At 42.8% G+C, this 27,302-nt stretch overlaps 3 protein-coding genes across 3 annotated transcripts; all 3 read right to left on the bottom strand.

Moving 5' to 3' along the window:
* Positions 1–7,086: 7,086 nt before the first annotated feature.
* Positions 7,087–26,741, bottom strand: LOC147609918 (putative phosphoadenosine phosphosulfate reductase). The gene is made up of 10 exons (XM_086786792.1): positions 26,254–26,741; positions 25,619–25,907; positions 25,291–25,407; positions 25,092–25,187; positions 24,697–24,762; positions 24,545–24,604; positions 8,179–8,234; positions 7,932–8,082; positions 7,620–7,763; positions 7,087–7,487 (listed from the first exon to the last, which is right to left on the bottom strand). The coding sequence occupies exons 1-9, from the start codon at positions 26,322–26,324 to the stop codon at positions 7,698–7,700; spliced, it is 972 nt and encodes a 323-aa protein (XP_086642918.1). The 5' UTR covers positions 26,325–26,741; the 3' UTR covers positions 7,087–7,487; positions 7,620–7,697.
* On the bottom strand, positions 11,884–14,133 carry LOC147609920 (uncharacterized). Its single transcript, XM_086787141.1, has 2 exons — positions 13,099–14,133; positions 11,884–12,977 (listed from the first exon to the last, which is right to left on the bottom strand). The coding sequence occupies exons 1-2, from the start codon at positions 14,131–14,133 to the stop codon at positions 12,549–12,551; spliced, it is 1,464 nt and encodes a 487-aa protein (XP_086643267.1). The 3' UTR covers positions 11,884–12,548.
* On the bottom strand, positions 14,149–15,742 carry LOC147609919 (uncharacterized). The gene has a single exon (XM_086787142.1). It carries the CDS (start codon positions 15,209–15,211, stop codon positions 14,291–14,293), a length of 921 nt encoding a protein of 306 aa, XP_086643268.1. The 5' UTR covers positions 15,212–15,742; the 3' UTR covers positions 14,149–14,290.
* Positions 26,742–27,302: the final 561 nt, after the last annotated feature.

Here is a 27,302-nt window from a genome sequence, read left to right as displayed (position 1 = left end):
GGATTTGGAGATGTCAAGCACTGGGGATAGAGGTAGTGTGAAGCAATGGGGAGTGTGGTCAAATACAAGGCCACAAAGGGTGCCTACAGATGTAAGGAAGGTCCAAGCGATGGGTCGTGGGCAAGGCTTAGTGCATGGTCCTCCATCCAAAGATGTACCTAGAGGATTAGCATTGATGAGGTTAAATACAGGTGTGTGAACAAACAGGGCCTATGTGTCTATAACATGTAGAGCCTATGTATATATTGCAAGGGAATTTGGCAAAAGGTGTTCCTGTGTAGAATCTTATTCCTATGAAACCTCCAACACTTTGCTTTCTTTGACATTTCATTTTTCTTTGAGATCTCCATTTGGGTGCATGGATTCGAGGATTCTTGCATGCAAAATTCATGCCCCATGCCAACACTTTGCATGCTTGCCTTTGATCCACTTGTCTTGTCTTATCTTCTCATTGAGTCTCGTTCTTTCTCAATCCAACCCTCTTTCTATCTATGAATCACAATTTCGATGTCTATACAATCACAAAGGCTACTAGCCTTCCATTTGCATACGGCATGCTTGGACTTCGTGTGGAAGATGCCCACCCGATCTTGCCTTAAAAAATGGGCATCCCAATCATGGTCTATGTGGAGTAGGATCCGCCGATGTCGGAGTGCCTTGATAAGGTGTGGTGGTTGAGATCGTTAGTGCGATAGACAGAAGGCATGGATGCATAGATGGTGCTGGATGGACCACAAGGTAGGAAGGATTGTCTGGGTCTATGTGTCAAAGTGCTTAAAAGGATATGAGTGAAGGGGGTTAAATGCACACCGGAACCGGAAACTTACAAGGGTCTATCTGTAAGTGAAAGTGGATTTGGGTTTGCAAGATTTTCTGTTGGACATGTGGATTGTTTAACAATTGGATTATGCAGGGTGATACTACAAGAAAACCCAGCGAAATCAATTTTGGCCTCTGTGGGAGCCAAAATAAGCAATAAAAGAAGGGTGAGAAGTGTTAAAATTACCTTAACATGCATACATTGGGGGTGCATGTGTGTATGTGCATGAGCAAATGAGTGTATGCATGTGCATGTGTATGTGTAAGAGAGTGTGCACATGCAAGATATGCAAAGGAACATGCACGTGCGGGTGTGTGTGCATAATGTGTATGTGTATGTGGATGTGCATGTATGATTGTGGATGTGCATGTATGATTGTGTAAATGTGTGTGCATGCGTGTTTTTAGTTATTTTTTATTTTTGATGTTTTTAATTATATTTTTGAGTTTTGTGTTTTTTTATCATTCTTGATGAAGGTAGTAATTTTACCATTGAACGAGGGGGCCACATTACACTTGAATGGGGGGAGTGTGGGGGAGCGCTATGTTACATATGTACACATGGGATTAGGATTCGAGCTTATAACATGCACACTCAGCTGGGACCAGGGCAAAAATTATTTAGAGAATTGTTTGCCCATCAACGATAAAAACTTAAATGCCACCGCGGTCGACTTTGTTGGCACGCTTGATTGCGCTTTGTCTTTCCAATTCCAGCCCGCAAGTTGGTATTGTTGCATAGCGCGCGCAAGTGTTGTGGGTTGATCTTTCTGAGGCCCTCGAGTTACTTGGTCTTGCCACAGAAGTGCGTGCATGGTTCTCTTTGTGGTTTGGCACCATGGATGGCTCTTCATTAATAGGAAAAGGGATGGATAGGGCCACTGTACATGTGCAAGGTATTGTCTCTTGCTGCTTGGAATCCATGGACTCTTCCAACTTCTTTGAAGGTGGTGTCAACACATGAGTTGAGGTGGAATCCACTGCTCTATGTTCCTGCTTAAGCTTTCAACAAAGGCATGGCTTTTGGTCTCCACTCCATCTTTGGTTTGGCAATTGATGGCATGGTTGTAGAGGCTTGTAGTGTACGTTTTCCTGACTTTGGAATCCAAATATAGGGTTTCTCTTCGTAGAAGTATGCTTCTAAGAGCCTGGTGTGTCAGCTAATATTGGGCTTAAACTAGGTGGTCCAAGACTCTCTTTGAGTTCAGAGATTGGGGTGCGGGATCTAAACAGAAGGATTTCTATCGTAGAATCCTTAAGATTTTAATGTCATGAAGTGGATCCGAATCACACAATGAAGGTGTGTCTCAAGACCTCAGAGCTAGCCTTCTCAAGTGGTCTACGAGATCTAAACCATTGGCCTTCTTTGCCTTAAGGAAAAATCCAAATGAGTAGGTGGGATCCTCAATCCGCCCCATGGCTTCACAAATTTGATCAAACTTCTCTAGGTATTTAATGGAATCTCTAGTTCCATCAAATTTGGTCATCATCCTTGAGATGTGGATTGGCTTGGTTGCCCAACTCTGAGCCTCTAGATGCTATGGCCCCCCTTCCCATTTCAAACGTCATCCTCGACATGTATTTTACATATTCACATGGCAGTGAAACGTAAGGAGGTAGTTACACGAAACCCTACGGGATCTCTTGCCCTATGGTATTGGTCTGTGCAATTTCCAATGGCACATGTCCTCCACCTACCAGGCCTTGAGGCTAAAGAGGCTACATGCTCGCTATGGTTGAGGAAACATTATGTGAATACCCTTGAGCGAGACATCTTACGATGCCATGATGCGCCCATTCTTATGATGAGACACTGGCTCCTTACCCTCCCCATGTTCCATGTTCCTCGTTTTGGTCCAAACGGAGAAGAACTGGAACTTGGTTATGTGGTAAATTCGATTCTATAATGAGCTCATGTGGAGAGTGGGACTCCTACTTGTGTTGTGTGGGCTTATTGAAAGGTGCTTTGTGAAACACTTGTCTCTCCCTCTAGCGGTATAGCAAAAGAGACATGCCCCATTTGATGTAATTGTGGTTTTTAGCACTTCTTGTTGGTCAAGATCAGCTTGGGATAAACCCAGCTCAGGACTGACACCAAATGTTTGAAACATTATGACGTCCAACATGATTTGACTACTTTCTGTGGGGGCGAACCTTGGGGTTCCTAGTCCCGCTCCCACTCTCACTGGAGCTATGCCCAAAAATAGAGCGGTTGAATGCCTTCTTCACAAAATTAAAGGTCCTATTTACAGAGCCAGTTGGTGAATCCGGAGCTCAAAGGATCGTGGTGGTTCCTTTTTCTAGGGGTTCTATTGTTTTTTCACTCACATTTATGTTTCATTGGCTAATCTCTTCCCAAATCTCCTCACTTAAGGTGGATCCAAAGGAGTCAAGCCTTCCTACTAGCAGAGCACTCTACTAAGTACGAATTGTTTGTTGGGATTGAAGGCTTGGTGGATTTGAGAAAGTGTGGTTTGATGCACTATAGTCGACTATTCTATTATTTTCAACAATTAGTCCAGATCGAGTTCGCATATCAAGTGGTCCTTAGTGTGTTTGGTGAACGTGTGAAAATGGTTTGAAAATGTGCTACAGTCGATTGTATTGTTGTTTCCAACATTTAGTCTAGATCGGATTTACATTAATAAAAGGAGGACATTTCAAGCATTGGAATACAAGCACATCTCAAGTCTTTTTATGAGTACAAGTTTTTATCTTGTAACCTAACTGAACTTGAGTCTAAACTTAATTAGCACACATCACCATGAGTATTGTTCATTTTTATCCACCTTAGATTAGTGTTATCATTAGTGTAAGATTAGATTAGGATTAGGATCTAATTAGATAGTTGATTGTTTAGGAGAGCTCGATCCATGATTTCAACAAGCTAGTCCCCAACACAGATAATCCCAATAGCTTGGAATGAACGGATAAATGGAGATGAGCCCTAGGCTAGTCCCCAGCACAAATATATTCAAGTCAAGAGCTTACCTTAGCATTCCCGAGGCATGTGTTGTTGGGTCTTTCCTTAGAGCCACAAACCACAACTTCCCTCTGTGGGTGCGCTAGCTCATCCCTGTCGTGTCACTCCTTTGTCACACATGATTGCTCCTTTACCATAGATACTTGCATGAAGGTCTATTAAGGTCTTTTTTTGTGGTACATTTAAGATTGATGAGAATCCCATAGCCAAGGATATTTTGATGTCTGCTAACAAGGTAGTCCCACTTCGAGGACATGTATAACTTGCAGCTATTTAATGTGTAACTATCTATGAATGTATTCAAACCATCCAACTTTATGAACACAGGTTAAGGTTAATCACTTGCAAATATTCTTGTGGATACCCAGTCTTCTGCTTGATAGGAGCATTGTCAAACCCAAAAGCAACTAGAAAGCAAAGTAAATTTTTCAAAGAAATTATCTAAAGAGGTCAGTTAAGTGATTGAAACCACCGTTACTGAAAACATGTGTTAGGATGATGTATACTTTTCACTAGAATGTTCCATGTATTATTATTAATGAGACAAAATTATATATAAATCATTTTAAAAATAAAGGGTGACACAATATTTGAACAACCAACAAATATTAGCATTATCAACCCTTAAAATAAGTTTAGGACTTCAGTTCCAAGAAATCTAGATTAGAAGAATCATAAATTCATTAGAGGCTAATTTTAAAAAATCTTTCCTTTTGCTTCAAACATGATGCATCCAATTGTTCAAGTATTTCAAGGCATCACCTTACATAGAATTTAGTTTGACATAATTGTTGAGAAATATGGGTGATCTTATGTCCATGTGTTGGGTGTGTATTAGTCTAGGTGACATTTAGTGTGTGCACTAGATTAATATGCTTTGTGAGGGCTAAATGTATTAGCCAAGGGTCTAGTATGAAGGCTAGAATTGTGACACCTTGCTAGTCTAGGTGGCAATCATCCCACGTGGCAAACTCCTTGAATCTAGCCACATCCCCTTGATTTAGGAGTGGTAGAATAACATAGAAAAAGTGGAGATAATCAAGGGACTAGTAATTTGTGGGAGATGTATGACTCTCTTGGAAAGAGCTATTAATACATGTATTTTATTTTCTTTTGGAATAAGGAGAATAGCTAAGAGTATTGCTTTGTGGAAAGCACTTGTGTCTGCTCATTAATACTTGACTAGTGTGTTTAATCTTCTCCTTGCATAGTGTTATCATTCTCGTGTAGTGTGCAACCTCTCAATCAATCTTATAGTGAAGAGCTTCACCATTAGCCCTTAGTGAGATTGGGTTTTCAAGTTGGTATCAGAGCTTCTTTTCTAGACATCATCATTGAGTGTGAGGCAAGAGTGGTGGTTGTGGGTTGCACGATTTGAGCCTTCTTGGTGAATTCTATGTGAGCCTTGTGAGTTTTCCTTCATCTTCTTGTACTTCATATGAGAGAGAGAGAGAGAGAGAGAGAGAGAGAGAGAGTTGACAGAGAAGATTGTCTTCAACACCATCTAATCATCCTTTTAGTGAGCTCTTTATGAGCTAACCCGGTAATAGCCAGCGAGATTGAACTTGTGCGAGAAAATGAGCAGCTGAATGTCTCTGTGTATCAGTGCGCAGCTGCAGAGGAGATAGCTAAAGCGTTTTCCACATCAATTTTAACTCTTTGGCATCATGCCCAAGTGATTCTCTACATCATTTCTCTTGGGCAGAAAGCTCTACTGTGAGCTTCATTATTCTCCTTATTTCAAAAGAAAAGTACAAATATTTATAGCTCTCTCTAAGAGACTCCTGCACCTCCGACAAATTACTACATCTCCCCTTGATTATCTCCAATTTTTCTATATTTACTTGTGTGTATTCAAAGAGTTTCACATGGGATGATTGCCACCTAGACTAGTGAGGTGGCACAATTCTAGCCTTTATACTAGACCCTTATTATTAAACTCCTAGCCCTCAGAAAGCATATTACAGGGTTTGTAGACTCAAAAGTAAATGAAAAGAGGTGTAGGCTAATACTTTTACCCCTTACAAAGCATATTACCAAGTGTGTAGACTCAATTCTACCCTTTATGCTAGACCCTTAATATTTTTACCCCTTACAAAGAATCAAATACTATGAGATTAGCACTAAGCATTCACACTCTAATGATGGAATTACATAATAGATTTAATTGAAAAAGGTCATGTTGAAACAATTCTAGCCTTAATACTTGGACCCCTTACAAAGTATATTATCAACTGTGTACAATCAAGGTGAATGAAAAACTCTACACACAGGCAATGAATCAAATATTGTGAGATTAGCACTAAGCATACACACTCTAATGAAAGATTTAACGAAAAAAGGTTATGTTGAAACATTGTGGCAAGTTCTTCTTTATCTTCAAGTACCATGTCAAGTTATTAGTATTATTGTGAGTCATTTTTATTGAGGACACCTCTTTTGTAATCGCACAAACAAATTGCTCTGCATGAACAAACCAAACTCCTCTATATTGTCATGGAACATTCATGAGGTCTCTTGCTCTAAATGCCAATCATGAATAGCAATGCATTCACGAGGAATCTTGCTCTAAATGCCATCATGAAGGGCAATGCATAAATCACCAAGAAGAAGATTTAGGAGAAAAACAATTGGAGGACAATTTAAAGAAAGACAAAGAAAGAAAGAATGTTACATTAATGTCTATAACAGGCCAAAATGATCTATGAGACAAATACATAACATGAAGACCATAGAGATCTTAATCCAAATTTGCAATCCAATAAAGGGAGAAAAGACATTCAAAACAGAGAAAAACCTACTAATTAGCAACTATTGAGCTATAGAAATAAGGTGATTCAACAAGAAGAGAATGATATTCTAGTTAAAAAACTCCACATACACTTACTTGTTTCCTTTTAAGGATACTAAAGTTTCTTGGACCACATAGTTGCCCATGATGTGGTAGGTTATTCACTTTGCATGAATCCCAACGAATAAGAGACCCAATCTCCTTATAGCAAAGCTTCTTCTAAGAACCGTGAATCAAAGGATATTTAAATAATCATGAATTAGATCATTAAAGGATGTATTGAGTTTATTACCCATTGTTTCTTATGAATTAAATTTATTACATATGAGCTTCATTAATTCAATCATACTAGCCATCTAGGATTTGGAGATTCGATACATGTTCTCCTGTTTTTGGGTGTGAACAGAGATAGGATGGACATCCAAAAACAAGGAGTCACAACATCGAAGAGGAGAAAGTAAATTTACAATAAGGTGCAAAAGTAGAGGCTCTCTAATAAAGGTCCAGACAGGCCTGACCCTTAATTTACATGCTCGTTTACAACCACATGGGCTCACTATTTGGTATAATGTAGAGGAAAGTAACATAGTACACATTCTCTGTTTGGTCTCTTTCTCTGGCCTCAAAAAATACTTCCATATTCATGGACCGTCCTTCCCTTCTTCTGTCTAAATCAAACATGGTCCAAACTGTTGATAAAAATTGAATATACAAACGGCTTTTTACAAAAAAAAAGGCATCTGGAGTGTTCCCACATGGTCTCAGACGGTTCCTCAAAGACGTTGAAAGACATTGTGCCCATGTATCTTGCCTATCTCAAAGAGCGCACACAAAGCATGAAGCTTTTATGTGTTCTCAAAATATGTGCTAGGGTATGGAGTCCGAGTAGCTGACCTGCCATCACACAGCAAGAGGGCCATCAATGAAAAGAAGAAATAAGGGGAGTTTATTTATCCACTATGCAATAACTGTGCTTTAGGACTCTAGTCATAACGTTCTTGGAGATCATGACTAATCTTGACTTACTGTTAAAGGCGAAAGGCGCTCAAATTTGGGGACCAAATTTGGAGCAAGCCAAGAGGAAGCAGAAAATAAGACACCATTCTACTGAGAGCCTCCGACATGTATACCGCATTCAGTTTTGGTCGAGCCATCCTTGTTTTTAAGACCCTGGGCACCACACAGCCAAGTTCTTTGAACAAACTTACTACATTCCCAAAATTGGACATATTTAAACCATGAATACCAAGGTAAAAGGAAAAGTCCCCTTACGAAGAAAAATTTCTTAAAAACATCTTAAGCACTCAGCCTACACTACCACAAGAATAAATCATCGACCTGAAAACGCCCAGATCTCTCGCCTCCATATTCAAACCATTGTTCCTTCGGTACAGGCAAGGTACTTTGCATGTCTCCTATACTTGGGTACCCCTGGTCATGGAGGGGATGATATGGGATTCTGAATTTTTCCAAATAGTCCCATACATCCCTGCCAAATACCAATTACCAAATTTATGTGAATCTACATGGAATTACTATTATTAAAACACAATTATTGTAGCTTGTAGGTAACAAGGTAAAGTACCTGAACTCCCAGTATGCCAATGGCTGTACTTTTGCCCTTGCTCCTCCCTCCACAACCTACATGGCAAAGATTTTATCCATACAACGGAAGCACAAATAAATTCTAAAATGTAGGCAAGAACTAACATTCACGTCAACCTACACAAAACTCCTTGTGATTTTTATTCCATGCTGGATAGTGCCAGAACTTTCAATATTGCCATTGAGCCATAGTCGCACACAAAACTTTGTTTTTTTAATGTCAATTAATTTTTCTTAATACATCTCAGCAATTGAGAGCACATCAGAAGGACTCTTAAGGGCACGCTCGCAAGTGCATGCCTCACTGCATAGCAACAAAACCTCTACAAGGCTTTGTAACACATACATTCCTGCCCTCGTTTTTCCATCAGTGAGGATTTTCTATGATATAAAATGGATCGTGTACCACCTTCAAAAAGAAGGTGATTAATAAGTGCCACACTCCACTGCACGCAAGATTTCAGAGAATTATGGTTACCATAAAGGCCAAGGAGAAATATTTCTTTTGACCATGGCTGTATAGAGGTGTGTAGGAGAATGTCAAGGAGTGTTAAGTTTGTCAAAGGGTCAAATATGATAAAAGATAGGCACAAAACTGCTGCAGCCATTACCCATTCCTTCTCTGCCATGGGAGAGCATATCATCATAAATTTGATGAAGACACCTAACCCTAATGTGCAGGAAATGGGACCAGAAAACAGTTGAGAGGCATAATAATAAAATGCTGTCCATATAGTGTCCTTTCACACCAGGTGGTCAAGGGAAAAAAAACCTTCAAAATAGAAGGTAAAAAGTGCCCCTTACAAGCCCCTGTTCACACCTAGCACTACCATTGTGAGTTTTCCTGCAAATCCCCCTTGTAGTGATAGTGTGAATAGGTACAGGGTAGGAGATCACTCTCCAAATGGGAGTAAGCTCAAAGCTTTGTGGAAAGCTTCAAACTTCTCTCTAGGAAATGTCTTAGTAAACAGATTTGCAATGTTCTCATGTGTAGGACGGTAAACCAAACTAATCTCACCTACATGTAACCTCTCTCTCACATAGTAATAATGTATCTCTGTGCTTGGTGTGAGCATGGGAGATTGGGTTCCGTGCTACAACCATAGCAATTTGACTGTTCGTGAGAATGGGAGTGGGTGTTTGCTAGCTTCCACGAAGATCTACCATCAATCTCCTCATCCATACACACTCAACAGTAGTAGTGAAAGCTTCCCTATACTCAGCTTCACATAAAGATAAGCCACAATAGGTTGCTTTTTGCTCAAGGATGATATGCATGAGCTCCCAAGGAACAAGCAAGTCCCACTTGTGGATTGCCTTGCGTCATGATCACCAACCCAATCCGAATCACTATAAGCATGGAGCTGAAAATCACCCCTCCTGGCATAGAACAAACCAAGAGACTAGGTGCCTTGTAAGTACCTCAACACACGTTGCCAATGATTTATCTGTGGGCTGCGCATAAAGTTGCTCGACTGGGACACTCCAAACTGTATGTCCGGCCTTGTGTAACACAATTAGATGAGGCAACCAACAGCTTGACTGTAGAGAGTAGCATCACAAGGCTCTCTTGTATCATACATACTCAGCCTAAGCCCGGGCTTAAAATCCTAAAATTTGAACCTTTGTTGCGACCCCTTTATGTACTTGGACTACAGAAAAACAATGCCCACTTTTGATTGGACAAAGTATACGCCCAAATAATAGTGTAACAACCTCAGATTTGACATCTCAAATGTGGATTCAAGATCAACCTTGAATGCTGCAATTTTATCCTCATTGGTCCATGTTAGCAACATATCATCCACAAGATGATGATATCAAATCCTCTTTGTCCACTGTGACATAGAAGGCACTCTCCATTGGACTATTTTGGAAGCCACGACTAGTCAAATAAGCAGGTATCTTTTCATACCAAGATCGAGAAGCTTGTTTGAGACCATACAATGCCTTGCCTAATCTACATACTTTCCCTTCTTGGCCATGCACTGCAAAACCCATGGGCATCAACTCACATACACTTCCTCGTGCAAGTCCCCATTAAGGAAGGCATCCAATCCATCCATGATGGGCAGCCAATGTAATAACAGTTCTGATGGTGGTCATTGTCAAAGTAGGTACAAAAGTCTCATCATAATCAATGCCCTTTTGCTAAGCATATACCTTTGCCAACAAGTTTTTCTTTCTACCTATCAATAGTACCATCATACTTTCTTTCGACCTTGGAAACCCACTTCGTATCAATAGCTTTCTTGCTATAGGGTAAGTCAACCAAATCCCATCCGCCATTCTTCTGTATGGCATCCATCTCGCCATGCATGGCTCTCATCCAATGTTCATTTTCTTGCTTCTTCAAAGGAAACGGGCTCATCTGCATCACAAAGAATACTCAACCAAACAGGCATCAACATGATGTGGTTCTCTTGGGCTTCTAGAACCAACCCGTGTCCTACTACTTTCATCAGACCCCTTTGGGACAAGTACGTCAAGAGTCAAGCATTAGAAGGTCTTTAGATTCCCCTTTTGGAAGGCCAAAGGCCACAGATTTTGTACAGTCATATTGACAAAAATTGTCCTATACAAAATACTGAAAATATAGCTCTCCCCCTGTCATGTGCACAGTGTGTATCTACCGTGTGCTACACGCACGCAAGACTAGCTTCGAGGTTTGGGGAAGCTTGGAGCTAGGCAGGCTGATTGACGAGCTGAGTTAGGGATAAACTAACGGGCGGGAACCCAAGTATGGACGGGCGGGCGCCCAAGTGTGGACGCCCGATGACCGGCCAAGAGCCTATAAAATGGTGGCCAAGGTTAGTTATTGAGATATAGAGAGTCTCGCGAGTTTGTGAGTGCTCTATGGTCTTGGAGCCTAGATCTAGTGCAGAGGTGCACCTGCTTTACGCAGCCGAGGCCAACAGCAATCTCGAGGCTCGCAAGGGCAGCTTCGTGGCGGTATGGGACGTCGCGAAGAGGAGATTGGTCGGTACGTCAACCTAGTTAGCTCAGCTAGAGAGGAAACAGAAACAAAAAGCATGTTCGTTGCTTTTGGTTGAACGCGAACGAGAGAGAGAGAGAGAGAGAGAGAGAGAGAGAGAGAGAGGCAGTTGTGGCATGCTAGTCGAACCGGGCAAGGCCGGTGAGCAGGCGCTTTGTAGTCGAGCCTGTGCAGGCGATAAAGCTGGCAGCCGGCTAAGCGTACTAAGGCAGCCCTGCTGGCGGGCACCTAAGGCTATATATGCAAGCGGCCAGGCCTGCGTAGCCAGGCGCCAGGCGCCTTGGCCTACGCAGCCAAGCGACCAGCCTAGCGCAGGCGCCCAGGCCAGGCCAGGCCAGGCCAGCCCCACGTCCATGCGGCATTGTGGCCAGACCTACGCGAGGGTGGCGCAGGCCACTGCAGGCCACTTATGCGCACACAAGCGCCGGCAGCAGTTGGCGACGGCAGCTTCAATCGACGGCTCTAATCCAGGAGGGAGGGGGGGGGGGGGGGGGGGGGGACAAGGAAAGCACTCGCCATTTTGGGCTTTCGTTTTTTTTAGTTTAAATGACCTCGCAGCACCTCACTTATGAGGTCTATCTCCAGAAGTTTAGGGACTTGCAGATGAAAGCTACAAAGATGGATCCCACTACTCTTTTGGAATTCTTCGTAGCTGGTTTACCAGACTCATACCGTTTACAGGTAAAAAATAACAAATGCAAAACATTGGAGGAAGCCATTCATTCAGCTCGTATCTATGATGATACAATGGTCTCTTCCAAGTCGAAACCCGTTACCGAGCAGGGGAACAAGCATAAAAGAAAGTTCTCCGCACCTATGGCTAACACGACTGAAGGAAAGTCTTCGGACCAACCTTCGAAGAATTCAAGTTCGACACCAGCAAAGAAGAAACGACTCCTTAGGGCTTTAAAGCTCAAGAAGAAAGGACGTTGTTTTATCTGCGAAGAAAAAGGACACATGCGTAACGAGTGCTCAAAGCAAAAGGGTGCAAAGACACACACAGGACCCAAGCCAAAGACAGCTAATCAGTTGTCTTTGACAGCATAGTTGTCACGGTACGAAAATACGATACCGTACGGTACGATACCGTACGGGAATATTCGGTACGATATGAAATTTTGGGATACGGTACGATAAAATACGGTTTTTTAAATTAAAGAACACCTACAAACATAGACATTTTCAATTTGGAAGGGTAGAGTCTAGAGAAGTTGTTTCAAACCAAAATATCATTAAAAACAACTAAACAAGTTTGAAGTGACAAACAAAAGTACATAAGTATAGAGGTGCGATGCGATCATGCGCGCTAGGCGCGAGTACAAAAAGAGAGGCTAGAGCCAAGGCCCAAGGAGAGACTAGACAAAGGCATCACTATCAGAGCTCTCGCTGAAATCATCCTCATGAGAAGAGGACACATCAGTGGCCTCGCCGAAGTCGCCATCGCTAAGAAGGTTGCCCTCATCATCGAACTCGGGCTCTCTAAGCTCATGTGAGAAGCCAAAGGGAGCATCCTCATCTGCAAGAGCGAGTGTGGAGCTACCCGATCCACGCCGCACATAGGTATGCACTATGTCCCTGGGAGTACCACGAACCGTGCATCCACGGCTTCCTACTTGCACTCCTCTGCCACTACCTCCACGCCCACGACGAGTGCGAGTAGGTCGTCGATCAAATGACTCGAGCTCTCGATAGATCTCTGCATAGATCCTCTCCTCCTCCTCATCCTGCACTTTGTTTACACTCTGAAGAGTGTCCCCTGTGAGCTTGAATGTATCCACATTCACCTACATTGTACAATGATCAAGTGACAAGCAATGTATTAGAATTTGGTTCCAAATTTCAATAAACATTGAAGTTTGAAATTTGAATGCTTATAACTTATAACTTATAAGTTGTAACTTATACCTGTCTCGCTGATTCCATCTTTTGCATTGCGCGCAGCATGCGCAAGTTAGCGCGGCAATACACTAGCCGCTCTAACTGTTGCGTGCTCAAGCGATTACGTAACTTCGTGTGTACAAGTGAGTAGGAACTCCAGTTCCTCTCACATGCACCCGAAGAGCAATCCTGAGCTAGGATTCTCAAAGCCACCTTTTGGAGGCTTGAGAGCGCATACCCAAATGTCTCCCACCAAAAGAGGGGCTTCACAAGGGATTCCCTCTTCCAACAGGTAGTAGATGCAAACGCGGCTCCTCCCCTTTGGTCATTGTAGCTTATGAGCTCCTCAAGGAACTTCCCATGGCGATCCTCCGGCAATGCTTTGGGCAAGTAAGCATCTCGGGCTTCAAGTAGCTCCACGTTGGTGAAGAGGGCGGGTGATTTGTAAGCCGGATGCAATAAAGCGGCAAGACCATGGATAGGTCTTCGCATCCACTTCCATCTCTTCTCCACAATGGCCAACATACCATCGCGCTTCTCCTCGTCGATGGAAGGAGAAACGCGTAACTCTGCTATGGCCTCTCCCATGAAGTGAACAAGAAGGCCCATGGTGGCTCCCTCCATGTCGGTCATCCGCAATACCCTATAGAAGGGCGTGACCGCAATGACAATAGTGCGGACCGACTGCCAAAACTCCTCCTTTAGGCAAAGCCGTTGCATGGCTTTGGCCTCCGCCGATTCTCGCTCATCCCACTCATTCCACATTGTGGAGACCACTGTTTGGCGAAGGGAGGATTTCACATCGTGGAGGCGCTCCAAGACGAGCCACATGTAGGCGAAGCGTGTAGATGAAGGCTTCTTCAATTCCAACTTGCTATGTTCGCGGAACATGGCAAGCACCTTCACCTTTGTGGTGAAGAAGGTAACAATAGAGATAGCTTCGGTCATTACTTCCTTCATCCACACTAACTTGCCCATATCCTCCATGAGCAAGTCAATGCAATGGGAGGCACAAGGCGTCCATACTATGGAGGGATAGTCCTTCTCGAGCAACTTCCCCATCCGACGGCAATTTGAAGCGTTGTCGGTGATGACTTGCACCACGTTCTTCGATCCAACCTACATGTCACAATGCACATGAATGGATGCAATGAGCGTATGCCGTATGAGACTTGAGTCATGACTCATGATATAGCCACATATGATCATATGATTCATATCACATATACCAAAGCCTAAACTTTAAAGACTTTAGTGCAATTTGAAAGTTGGAACTTACCTCCATGATGGCTTGCTTGATATGGCGATATATGAATGCACCCGATGTTTTCCTCCCCGCCTTTCCGGAATCCACGCCCCGCACAAAGTATGTGCCAAGAGGGCAAGAGACAAGTATATTGATGATGCCTCTCTTCTTCCGGTCACTCCATCCGTCGGAGAGGATGCTACACCCATACTTGGACCATGCCGCCCGCACCGGATTGAGAGATCTATCGATTCTTTCCCTCTCGTCCACAAGCCTCTTCGTGCGCATGTCATGATAGGAGACGCCGGTCCATCCTTCACATGGGCCCACATTTGCAATGGCTTTCACCATTGACTTCCATTGATCTACCTTGAGCACATGGAATGAGAGATTGCACTCAATAATGGTGCGTGCAATCTCTATATCCGCTAGCCGTTGCCGTTCTCGGAGATGTGATAGAGAAGAAGAGAACCCCCCGGTGGCTTGGGCTAGAGTGGCTTGCCTCATGGGAGACTCAAGCCTTTGTCTCTTTGAGGAGGCGGAGGCGGAGGTGGCACCGATGGAGGTGGCACCGATGGAGGCGGCGAGGGAGGATGTATCACAAGGCGGGGAAATGACCTCATCATCCGCCCTTGAGCTTCTACCACTATCATAGTGAGCACCCAATCCACCCTTGATCTTGTTGAAGATCTCATCGGATATAGCAAGGGGGACTTCCTTGCATGGCGCAACTTGCCCCCCCACCTTTCCAACATGTTGGAGAAGCCTAGTAACTCCACTTGTGTATTGTTTGCCACAATACTTACAAGTCCACCTATATGACTTGGACTTTCCATCGGCTTTCTCTACATGGATAGCATGCACATTGAAGGCTTCATTCTTCTCCCTTGTCATTGTAATAGAGAGAGAGAAGTTAGAAGATTCAAGAGATGGATAGGCTTGAGAGAGAGAGAGAGAGAGAGAGAGAGAGGCTTGAGAAAATGAGAGTGAGGCTTGAGTCTTGACTCTTGAGAGAGAGAAAGCCTAAAGGCTTGAGAGAGAGAGAGAGGCTTGAGAGAGGGCCTATGGGGGAGAGAGTGGCTTGAAAGTTGAGAGTTGAGAGAGAGAGAGAGAGAGGGGGGGGGGCTTGATGGTCACTTGAGCAAGACTCAAGAGAGGGGGGGGCTTGATGGCTTGAGTAATGAGCATTGAGAGGCTAGAGCTTTGAGAGAGGCTTAGGGGGTGGGCATTTTATAAGGGCCAAGGCCATGTAGCATGGGCCATGGCCAATGGGCACATGGGCCACAAAGCATGTGCCATGCCCAAAACGGCCAGCAAACGGCTACAAAACAGCCACGAAAACGCGCAGTCGGCGGCGGCGCAACGGACAGAAACGGCCACGAAAATGCGCAGTCGGCGGCGGCGCAACGGACAGAAACGGGCAAATCTGGCATATCATACCGTACGATATCGTACGATATCGTACGGTATCATACCGTACGATTCGTACGTGCGATTCGAGTCGTACGCGTACGAGAAACAACCCTGTTTGACAGGTACGTCAATTACTGTACTTTCTCGCCCTAGTACTTGTTCTGATTGTCTGTTCAATTCTAAAGTATTTGGCTTGCATGATCTTCTCCGAGTTTATGGAGAAGTGAATGGCCATAAGATTCACATTCGTCTAGATCCTGGCAGCTCACACGACTTTGTTAACTACAAACTTGTGCAGAAATTGAGTCTTGATACGACACCTAGCGATCATACCTATGAGGTACGCCTACCTGCGGGAAGGCAAGTATGGGATCAAAAGGTGGAGATGCTTCCAATCCAGATTCACGACTACAAAGATACTCTGGAATGCTATGTTATGCACCTAGAAAATGGAGACTTGTTATTAGGGATTGAGTGGTTTAAGACTCTTCAAGTCCAGATAGATTGGTCTAGTCATATTTTTTCTTTTCAGCATAGGGACACCCAGTATAGTATTTTAGGTGATTGTATTCATCCCTCTCAGGGACCTCTTGTAAATACAATTGATTTTGGAAATATAATGGATTCTTCTTTGTATACCGCTTTCCATTGTGTATTGATTCCACTTTCTTCATTTCTCATACCTTCCATGGATGTCAATGAATTAAGTGTGTTTGAAAGCAAGGAATTACAGAAGATACTTGATTCGTTCAAGACGTATTTCCCTGCCATCGGGTTTACCACCTGAATGGACAGTAGATCATCGTATTGACTTGATCCCTGGTGCTCATCCTGTCGGTATTCCACCTTACAGGATGAGCCAAGCTGAGGAAGATGAGTTGGCTAAACAACTCCAAGATTATTTAAGGATGGGCCAGATCCGTCCAAGTAAATCACCTTGGAGTGCACCTGTGTTGCTTAGGAGAAAGAAGGACAACACCTGGAGAATGTGTATAGATTACAAGAGATTGAACAAGCTGACCATTAAGAACCGTTATCCTCTCCCTAGATCAGATGACCTGATTGACCGGTTAGCAGGAGCGAAATATTTCACGAAGATAGATTTACGTACTGGCTATCACCAGATACGTATTCATGAAAGGCATGTCGAAAGAACTGCCTTTCGGACTAGGTATGGCCATTACGAGTTTCTCGTATTACCTTTTGGGTTAACCAATGCTCCAGCCACTTTCCAGCAAATGATGAACGATCTTTTTCGTGAACATTTCGGAAAATTTGTGGTGGTGTTCCTGGATGATATTTTGATATATAGTCGGACTCTTGAGGATCATGTCAGACACCTCACGATTGTCTTATCTATTTTAAGACAGAATCGACTATATGCTAAGTTAAGTAAATGTGAGTTCTTTATGACCGACATCATTTACTTGGGACACAAGATCACTCGAGATGGATTGAGCATTGACTATGACCGAGTTCAGAAGGTTCTGGACTAGCCTATACCGCGAACAGTGAAACAACTTTGTTCTTTTCTCGGTTTTGTTGTTTTTCTTCGGAAATCTGTACAGGAGTACTCTCAGCTCACACTACCGATGACCGACTTATTGAAAGGTCGTGGACGTAAGTCAAATCAGCCTATCACTTGGAATAACGATTTGGATATGGCCTTTAGACTTTTGAAAGATAAAGTCAAGGAAGCACCTATCTTAGCATTACCTGATCCTAGTCGGCCTTATGTTCTTGAAACTGATGCCATTGACTATGCTATCGAGGCTGCTCTATTTCAAGATGGTAGACCGGTTGCTTTTGAAAGTAAAAAGCTAGACGACACTCAATCTCGTTGGCCAACCCTTGAGAAGGAGCTTTATGCTGTGATTCATGCTCTCAAGGTTTGGAGACATTATTTATATGGCTCCAAGTTTGTGGTATTGACTGATCATCAGTCAATCAAGTATGTGTGTGATGCGGATGATTTGAGAGGAGTCGTTCACCGAGATTTCTACCGACTTATTTCAGTCATTGAGAGGGCTTTGCAGGACTGATAGTTATTTTGGTCCATTTTGGCAGAAGATCCAGGACGGGAGCTCATTGATTGACCAAGACTCAATGACTGAGCAGTCTACCATTTAGCCTACAGGAGGCCAATGGATAATTCGAAATGGTTCACTATTCCGTAATGACAAAATTTGTGTACCACAAATCCCAGACATTAGGTCCAAGATTCTTAAGGAGTGTCACAACGCCCCTTTTGCTGGACACTCTGGGGTACAAAGGACACTATCGTTAGTGAAACACACTTTTTATTGGCCAAAGATGAAAGGGTATGTAGAAGATTATGTTCTTAAGTGTCAAATTTGTCACGCAAATAAAGCTGAACGCTTTAGACCGGCTGGGTTGTTGCATCCTTTGCGAATCCCAAGTAATAAATGGGAAAGTATTTCCATGGATTTTATTACCGGATTGCCAAGAACACATCAAGGCCACGATTCTATTTGGGTTGTGGTAGATCGCTTGACAAAAATGGCTAGATTTTTACTGACCCGGAAGACTATTACAGCTACGCAATTAGCACGGCAGTTTATCGAGCAATTGTTTAGACTGTACGGGTTACCACAGGACATAGTCAGTGATAGGGACTCTAAGTTTACGAGTGATTTTTGGAAACTTGTTTTTGAGAAGTTGGAAACAACTTTGAATTTGAGTTCCTCTGATCATCCTCAATCTGATGGCCAGACTGAAAGAGTGAATCAGATTTTGGAGGATATGCTTCGAGCATATGTATCCAAAAGACTGAGTTCATGGGAGGATTATCTTCCTATGTTAGAATTTGCATATAACAGTACTAAGCATATAAGTACAGGTTTTAGTCCTTTCATGCTTATGTATGGTTTTCAACCTAGATCACCTGTTACATTAGGATTCTCAGGACTTCAACATGATGCAGCACGTAATTTTTTGCAAGATATGCAGGACATGTTACAAGTTGCAAAGGAATCTATTAGAAGTGCTCAAGACCGAGACAGATTTTATTCTAATAGACATCGTTCACCCAGAGAGTTCTCTGAAGGAACGATGGTGTATTTGCGAGTTCCGAAAGATTCCAAGACTTTACGGACAGGTCGGTCTCCGAAATTATCCCCTAGATATTGTGGACCATTTCGTATTACACGACGGATTGGTTCCGTTGCATATGAATTGGATTTGCCTTCTCATGTGAAAGTTCATCCTGTATTTCATGTCAGTAGACTTAAGGAAGTACTGGGAGGAACAGATCAGTTAGTTACTCCTCAAGAAATTATAGATGTCGAGGACATGACATTTGTTCCGTACGAACCTGAAAAAATTCTTGGATTTCGTGAAAGAAGATTGCGTAAAACGCTTATCACGGAATACAAGATCAAGTGGAAGGATCGTGTTGAGGAGGACGCTACATGGGAGACATTGACTACTCTTCAGAGAGATTACCTTGGCTTTTTAGTGAGCTCGGGAGTGAGCTCTTAGAGGAAGGGGAGTATGTCATGTGCACAGTGTGTATCTACCGTGTGCTACATGCACGCAAGACTAGCTTCGAGGTTTGGGGAAGCTTGGAGCTAGGCAGGCTGATTGACGAGCTGAGTTAGGGATAAACTAACGAGCGAGCACCCAAGTATGGACGGGCGGGCGCCCAAGTGTGGACACCCGATGACCGGCCAAGAGCCTATAAAAGGGTGGCCAAGGTTAGTTCTTGAGATATAGAGAGTCTCGCGAGTTTGTGCGTGCTCTATGGTCTTGGAGCCTAGATCTAGTGCAGACGTGCACCTGTTTTACGCAGCCGAGGCCGACAGCAATCTCGAGGCCCACGAGGGCAGCTTCGTGGCGGTATGGGACGTCGCGAAGAGGAGATTGGTCGGTACGTCAACCTAGTTAGCTCAGCTCATGGCTCGATGGGGACAGCCAAGACTGTGGGCTTGCCCACGGCTGTCATGGTTGGGAGGTGAGTCAGGCCTGCACCCCCTTGTTGTTTATTCGTTTGTTTGCAGGTTTGGAGTCTCGTACCAGGAACGATCACGGGGAGATCCTTGAGGTTGACACTCCCTCTCTCTTCTCTCTCTAACTTTATTAGTGACTTGCATCAAGGTTCCTATTCAATTACTTAGGGCTTAAAGAAGACACGCAGAGCTTTTGTGCATGTAATATTGGTATCAAAGCATCAAGCTCAGCAAAAGCTAAGTGCTGAAGGTGTCCCAAGAAGGTCCGCAAGTCCAAGGAGAGTAACACAACCAAGGTAGAGATTCCACGGGGCTAGTCGGTGCCAGTAAAATGGCAGCCCTGAGGGTGGGATGCCATTTGGGGCATCCATGATCAACCTCAAGAAGGAGACCATTGTAGTGTTGAGGGATGGGACATGAAGGCAAGGGGACAAAGTGGAACAGATGCACAGATCTCAACACCAGATGTGGAATCAAAGACATACCAAGGTTTTCAGTGAAAAGGTTGCCATGAAGCAAGGTTGTTACTACGAGGTGCGCCTCTAACGGTACGAGGCGTACGACTACCTGATCGAGGCGTCAACAAAAAATAAAATTCCCTCCCTTAAGCCTTTCTCAAGACCCAAAGTTCAAAGTTCAAACTTCAAACACACTAGCCCACTTTTGGAGCTCTCTCTATGCTACCGGTTCATTTCAGTTCATTTCATTTTACTTTGTACCCTTGAATCTTGATGATGTATCCAAATGATGATGATGGACTATTTTGGTCTCATAAGTCATTTTGGCCTTTTGCAGACGTTTAATACAGCTTTCTTTCTTTCACACACACTCTCTCTCCCTCTCATACACACCCTCTCTCTCCCTCCCTCAAGGCTCATACATACACAGACTCTCTCTCAACTTTCACTATATATATATATATATATATATATATATATATATATATATATATATATATATATATATATATATATATATAAACAAACGCCTCTAACACGCCTCTGACGTCTCTAAAAAATACGAGTCTTTCGAGCCTCGTACCAAACGCCTCTGATGCCTCTAAGAACCTTGCCATGAAGGAACGATGATAAGTTTGGGAGTCCATGAGGAGACAAAGGGATGATGAGGACAGTCATCCAAGGTAAAAGGTTGGAATCCCGTCATCAAATTTAGCAGGAGGGGATGTCATATGCACACATGGACATGATTAATCTCAAGGCTAATCCTTGAAGTTGGTAACAAATAAACATTAGGTTAGGGTACTAGCAAGACTTAGGATTACACAGAAGCAGCCCTATTAGGTCACGACAACAATCGGCAGGGTGAACAAGGACATGCAGATAAAGTCAAGAAGGTGGTGGGATTTGCCCTTGCTAGGCCATCATGCAAGTCCTTTCATTTGCCCCTTTGGGGCAGGTCAAGAGACAAGCATTAGGTCTTTAGTTTTCGATTTTGTAAGGTCAAAGACCATGGATTTCAAACAATCATATTGACACTTTTTGTACTATACAATATACTGCCCTCTCTTTGTCTTTGTTGGTGACGCATCAATGCTCCTATTCAGTTACTTAGGGCTGAAAGAAGACACACAGAGCTTCCGCGCATGTGACATCTGTTCAAGTAAGCACAGGCGGAAGAATAGACAAAACAAGAGAGAGGAGGGAGCAAAGGAGAGAGAGCTTGTGGACAAGATCACCTTTTATAATAGCATGAAGCTTTACAATGGCAATAGCCAACAAAGAAGTATTGAACTTGTGCTTGGGATTGAACTACATCAAGTGAATATATGAGGCTCCTTTTATAGTCAAGGGACTGAGCTGACCGACTACTCACCACTTCCTAAAATAGAAGAAATAGCTAAAAATACCCAAAATAGATAAAGTCCATAAATACACTGAGATGCACAATTCTAACACCCCCTCTGCAGCTCATAGTGTGCAAGAGTCTGAAGAAGATAAGCTCATGAAGATGCAACCATGGACCCTCCAGTACTGCAGATACCAGAATCACCTCGGAGAGAGCACCCTCCAACCTGTTTCCTCGAAACAAAATGCCACCACAAACAACAAGGAACTTTGCTTGGCTCCGAATTCCCACACAAGTGTGAAGTGAACTCCAAGAATAAGATGATGAGCTGCTGGACACATTGCGCCCATAATCCCCAACAGTGGACTGTGAACACATCACGTCCCAAAAGCCTCGAACAATGAACTCGGAATAGATCATGTCCATAATCTTTGCTACACCAAAGATGACCATGTCCTGCCAGATTTTAATGCTTGGAACTCCAACTCACGGTTCCCATGCACCAACAAATGGAGCTGCTACCAGCCCCCTCTCTCGCCCACAAGCCTCCCCTGGCTAGAAGCACATGGAGGGAACTGCATGTATATTAGAGAAGTACACCATCTTGGTCCTCCCGAGCCAGAAGTGCCCTGGGAGCCCTAGATGTGTTACTAGAAGTATCTGTATCACTGTGGTGTGTGGTGTCTTTGCCCTTCTTCTGAGATAAAGGCTTGCCCTTGGTCTTGTCCTTCTTCTTGGACAAACAATCCTTGGACAGATGTCCTCTCTTCCCACATGAGAAGCAATGACTCCGACTTTTCTTCTGTACTAAAGTAAGTGCCTGATCTGAACTATTAAGAGACACCTTCATCTTACCCTGAGAAACGAGGATGAACTCTTCTTCCAAGAGAAGGGAGCTAAGGTCATTCTTGTTCGTACAAGGGGGAGCCATATCCACAGCAATAAAGTACACAAATCTCAGCACTCCAAGGCTCCTCTCGAGCACTCTCCAATGAAGCGAGGCACCAGGACCAATCAGCCCCAAGAGAGAAAGAGGCTGGACAGCAGCAAAATAGTACACCAAAACCCACCGAAAACACCCAACCGGAGGTAGGGGAGGCTTGGGAAGAAGTAGCGATGTCGGGCCCGCTTGTCGGGATGCACCACATGCAAGAAAACACCTTCCACTGCAGTCCACACTATAAAAACAGAGAAAATAGCCCTTTCACCACGATCAATGCTGAAAAAACAGCACCAAGAAGCTTGCCGATGATGCTTGGCACGAAGCAGCAGCAACAAGGAAGCCTGGGGAGTGAAACGCTGATGAGGAAGAGCACGGGGAGGAGAAAACGCAGCTATGTAGAGAAAACAAAGCCACTGTTTGGTGTTCCAAAAAATGCAGCAGATGGAAGGAAAAAACAGCCACCTTCAGTAGCCAGCAACACAGCCAACTGAGAAGAAGATACAGCCGCCTTCAAAAGCCAGAAACGCAGCCAGCATAGAAGGAGCAAAATCATAGATGTGGGCAGCCAGGATCCTAAGCGATTGATACCATGTTGGAGTATGCAAAGGCGGAAGCATAGACAAAACAACAAAGAGAAGAGGGAGCAAAGGAGAGAGAGCTCGTGGACAAGATCACCTTTTATAATAGCATGAAGCTTTACAATGGCAAAAGCCCAAGGTCACCGTGAAACGTTTCACTATCGAACAAAACGGTGTTGAAACGATTTATTTTGGAACAAAACGTTTCAAGACCACGTGGGTGGACAATGAAACATTGGACCGAAATGCTCATATACATAAAATGTGAAGGTACTGGCCAATAGTTATAAGATGATATTAGCATATTTATCATCAAGAAACAAACAAGACATACAAAAGAGAAGAGAAAAGAACAAATAGGATGAAAGAAGGAAAGAGAAAGAATTATAAAAACTAAGCACACAAAATCACAACCTTTTTCCCCACATGAAATGATAGGGTTTCAATGTGCACATGAAACGTTTCAACACTGAAACGTGAAACGAGTTTCAGAGCCACTGAAACGAGTTTCATGGTGACCATGCAATAGCTAGCAAGGAAGTGTTGAACTTGTGCTTGGGATTGAACTACATCAAGTGAATATGTGAGGCCCCTTTTATAGTGAAGGGAGTGAGCTGGCCGACTGCTCACGACGACTTCCTAAAATAGGAGAAATAGCTAAAAATACCCAAAATAGGTAAAGCCCATAAATACATTGAGATGCACAATTCTAACAACACCCTCCTTGGAGGCATCATAGGAGCAAACAAAAAAGGGACAGTCCTCTTGCACACAAAGTTTGCAGATGCATCATGCTTACTTGCATTAGAAGCCGAGGAGAGTGCAACAAACATACCAAACTCTTTTTTATTCGCCTTGGCAATCCTTTTTCTACATTCATCAACGTAATGCCCTAGCTTCTTGCAATAGTGACACTTGCCCTTTTTCTTGGGCTTGCCTACATCATCCTAGTCTTTGCTCGACGGATGTCCGGAATCAGCCCTAGGCTAATAGCCACCCAATTTGCCTTTGCCATTGCTATTTGCCACAACAAAAGCTTGGTCGTGGCCACACCTTCAACAGACGTATTTTTCCTCCTCTACTCTTCTTGAAAAAGAAACCCCGTGAAAGCCAAGTATGTCTCTCGCAAAAAGTTCAAAGTGGTTGACACAAGTTGGATGTCCGGAATCACTTCATCAATATTCTCAACTGCTCTCGAAGATCATGGACCTTCATCAAGTGATCTGGCATAAAGTCCCCCTCATTCATGTGTAATCCGTCCAACTTCCCTTTTGAGGCATGCAATGTTAAGCTTTTAGCTTTATTAAACATTATTAAACATAATAAAACTTAAATACCTGAGTAAACATGAGGCAAAGAGCGGAAACCTATGTTGTTTGCATTGAGACACAAGACTTTCTTAAATAGGGCCTGAAAAGTTACGAATGAATAGGCACATCCCTGACGCAATGGTATGACTCTTGAATGAATAGTTAGAATCAATCACAGAGCTCAATATTTAGAATGCAGAATCTCCTACCTCAAGGTGTGCCCTCTCAGCACCATGATCACGTCTGCGCCCATTGATCATTGCATCAACCTGCAATGTATAATGCACACTCTCAATCTGAATTCTTCATGAAAATTCAATCAATGAAAATAATTTTGGAATCCCATCTGCCTCAATCTAACCTCCAGGGTATCTAGAGACCGATTGAATGGTTCCACCTTGCAAATTCTATCATACTCATCAACATCCTGTTAAAACAACCAAAATCAAATGTTTAGTGTGCTAACTAAAACAGGCAAAACACACATGTTTAGTCCCAGAATTGCCCCTCAATTGGTTCTGTAGTATATGTATGCATGTATGTATACAACTTACATACATACACACGTGTGCATGCGTGTGTGCGTGAGGGAGAGAGAGAGCGAGCAAGCAAACACAACATTTGTGTATTTCTCTGCTTCTCGTTCCGTAAATGCAAAACTTGTCATTACAATGATGAAATGAATGATGCCAACATCTTGTCTGATGCTGCATGTATGTTTTTTTTAATCCTATCAAAAAGCCCACAAGCTCTCACTCTTATGAACAAATCAGTTCCGTATTTCTCTGAATATTCTTCCTTGTTGCTCACATCTGCCGCATGAAAGACATGTGCCTTGAAACCATATCGTTTCTGTGACACATATCCATAATCCAACATACTTAGGTTAAATGAATATTAATCTAGAATCTAAAATTAATTAATGACGCAACTAGTAAAACCGCCAAAAGCAAACCTCCAAAGCTTTGAGAAAGGAATAGGTTTCAGGGAACAGATGGAACGTGTCAATAAAGATAACTTTGACCCTGCTGTTGCTTAGAACCCCCAGTTTGCTCAGCAGGTCAAGAATGACCTGGACAAAGATGCAGCTACTAAGTTGATGTATTTCCCAATGAAATTATAAAGGTCTTTACAGACAGATCCCCTGCCATCAACGGATAAACAGTTCTTTGACGGCAGATCTACTGCCCCTGAGGGAGCCAGGTTGTGTCTATAAAGACCCTGAAGACAAAGATTATGTTTTTCAAGGTTTTTACATACATTTTCAAAACCAAGCGCCTTACCACATCCCCAGCAATGAGAGCACACGGGAATGCCGGGTTCTGGTAAGCATCCACTGCTTTCTTGAGCACCGAAAGGGCTTGTTCTTCGAGATGTTGGAGACGATCCTCGCGAGCTTTCTTCACCCATTCCTCTACTTGTACAGGTGCAGCACCTGTAGCCGCGTCCGCCTTAACCCTAAGGCTGACCCTATACCTGATTTCTTTGCACAAAGACCATCCTTTCACCCAGCTCCCATGGCATGGATGACATCTGAATGGCGCTGTGGTGATGGCATGTGCACGGATTGCTCTGCCAGGTACCATTTCAGCATTAATATTATAACAGTCATTCAAAGCAACATTTAAAGTAAGACACTGCGGTTTTGATTTGCACTTGGAGTTTGATCACTAGGGTTTTGACATTACTAGGGTTCGTGCTCTCCCAGGGTTTAATTTGCGACTAAATTTTACACGAAGTTCAGGCATTAGAGTTCTGTTCCTCCTCTGCTGACAGTCTTTTCCCAACATTAGGGTATGTAACAGACAGGTTTTGTGACAATTAGGATTTTCTATTTGTCTGCTGGTTGCAAGATTAGGGTTTAGCAATCTGCTACATGTTTCATGTTTTCCACAGAAGCTGAAAGTGAGAAAAGTACCTTGGAGGTGTGAAGGGGTAGCTGAGCTGCAAGTCCGAGCACGAGAAGCGAGGGAGGACCGCCATAGCCATGGAGCTATGAATAGAAAGAAGGCTCTCAAGTGTAATGCTCTTTTGATAGATAATTAAATATCCAATTTTACCTCATGGGTTCTCTAGAATATGAAGATTTTTTAGTTAAATTTTAGCTAAAATATCTTAAATGTTGTAATTTTCTAAATTTTGAGAATATAAAGTTTGTTGATTAAAATGGAGATATTGCAAGTCCATTGTATATAGTTTGCACGTTTTTTGTGAACATCGGTCGGGTTCCAATGTTTGAAAAGTTTGATTTGCAGTGCATGAATTCTCAGTTGAACTTTGGCATTGTTTTAATTTTTCAAGGAACAAAAATCATGCATTTTAATTACAATCCAAGTATTTTTCTCTATTTTTGTTAGTGGATCCTGGTTAATTTCAAGCATTGCCTTTATTTTCATTAGTTTTAAATACCGCTTTTTCGAGCATTGTTGAGTTTAATCTTTTGTTTTTGTCAAAAATGAGATAAGGAGAGAAGACTTTATGTGAGCTGTCCTTATTATTTATTGATGCCCATCACTATTGTTGTAAATGCTTCTAACAATTGCCACAAAAAACAAGGCAATATTTTTCATAATAACAAGCCAATATAGAGAAAACATGCAAAGTATATATATTCATTTTTACATAATATATATTTTGTCAATTCCTTTTAGTTGTATTTTAGCTTAAAGATCATCAAATTTTCAAAAAACACACCTCAAATTTTGAGGCTACAAGTTTTATCTCGTTGAGAAAGTTGCTTTTGGTGAACACTGTACCAAGCTCTTCATTGCCTCCCTTAGCATACACTAATAAATGCCTCTTCAATACATTAAACAAGCATTTGTGTACTAGCAATATCAAGTTTACTAGCCTATAATATCTACATTAGCTTGTTATTTTGGGCTTTCTTATACCAACATCCGTGGTGGCCATTTTTTTTTTAGTTTTTCAATTGTTTCAAGTCATGTAGTGGTTTCAAACTCAAGA

Source organism: Cibotium barometz, chromosome 50, assembly GCF_041138505.1.
Source record: "Cibotium barometz isolate CiBa-2024 chromosome 50, ASM4113850v1, whole genome shotgun sequence".
In the NCBI taxonomy this organism is placed as follows: Eukaryota; Viridiplantae; Streptophyta; class Polypodiopsida; order Cyatheales; family Cibotiaceae; genus Cibotium; species Cibotium barometz.
The sequence above is the reverse complement of the archived record's forward strand: the minus strand, read 5'-3'. Positions and strand labels throughout refer to the sequence as shown.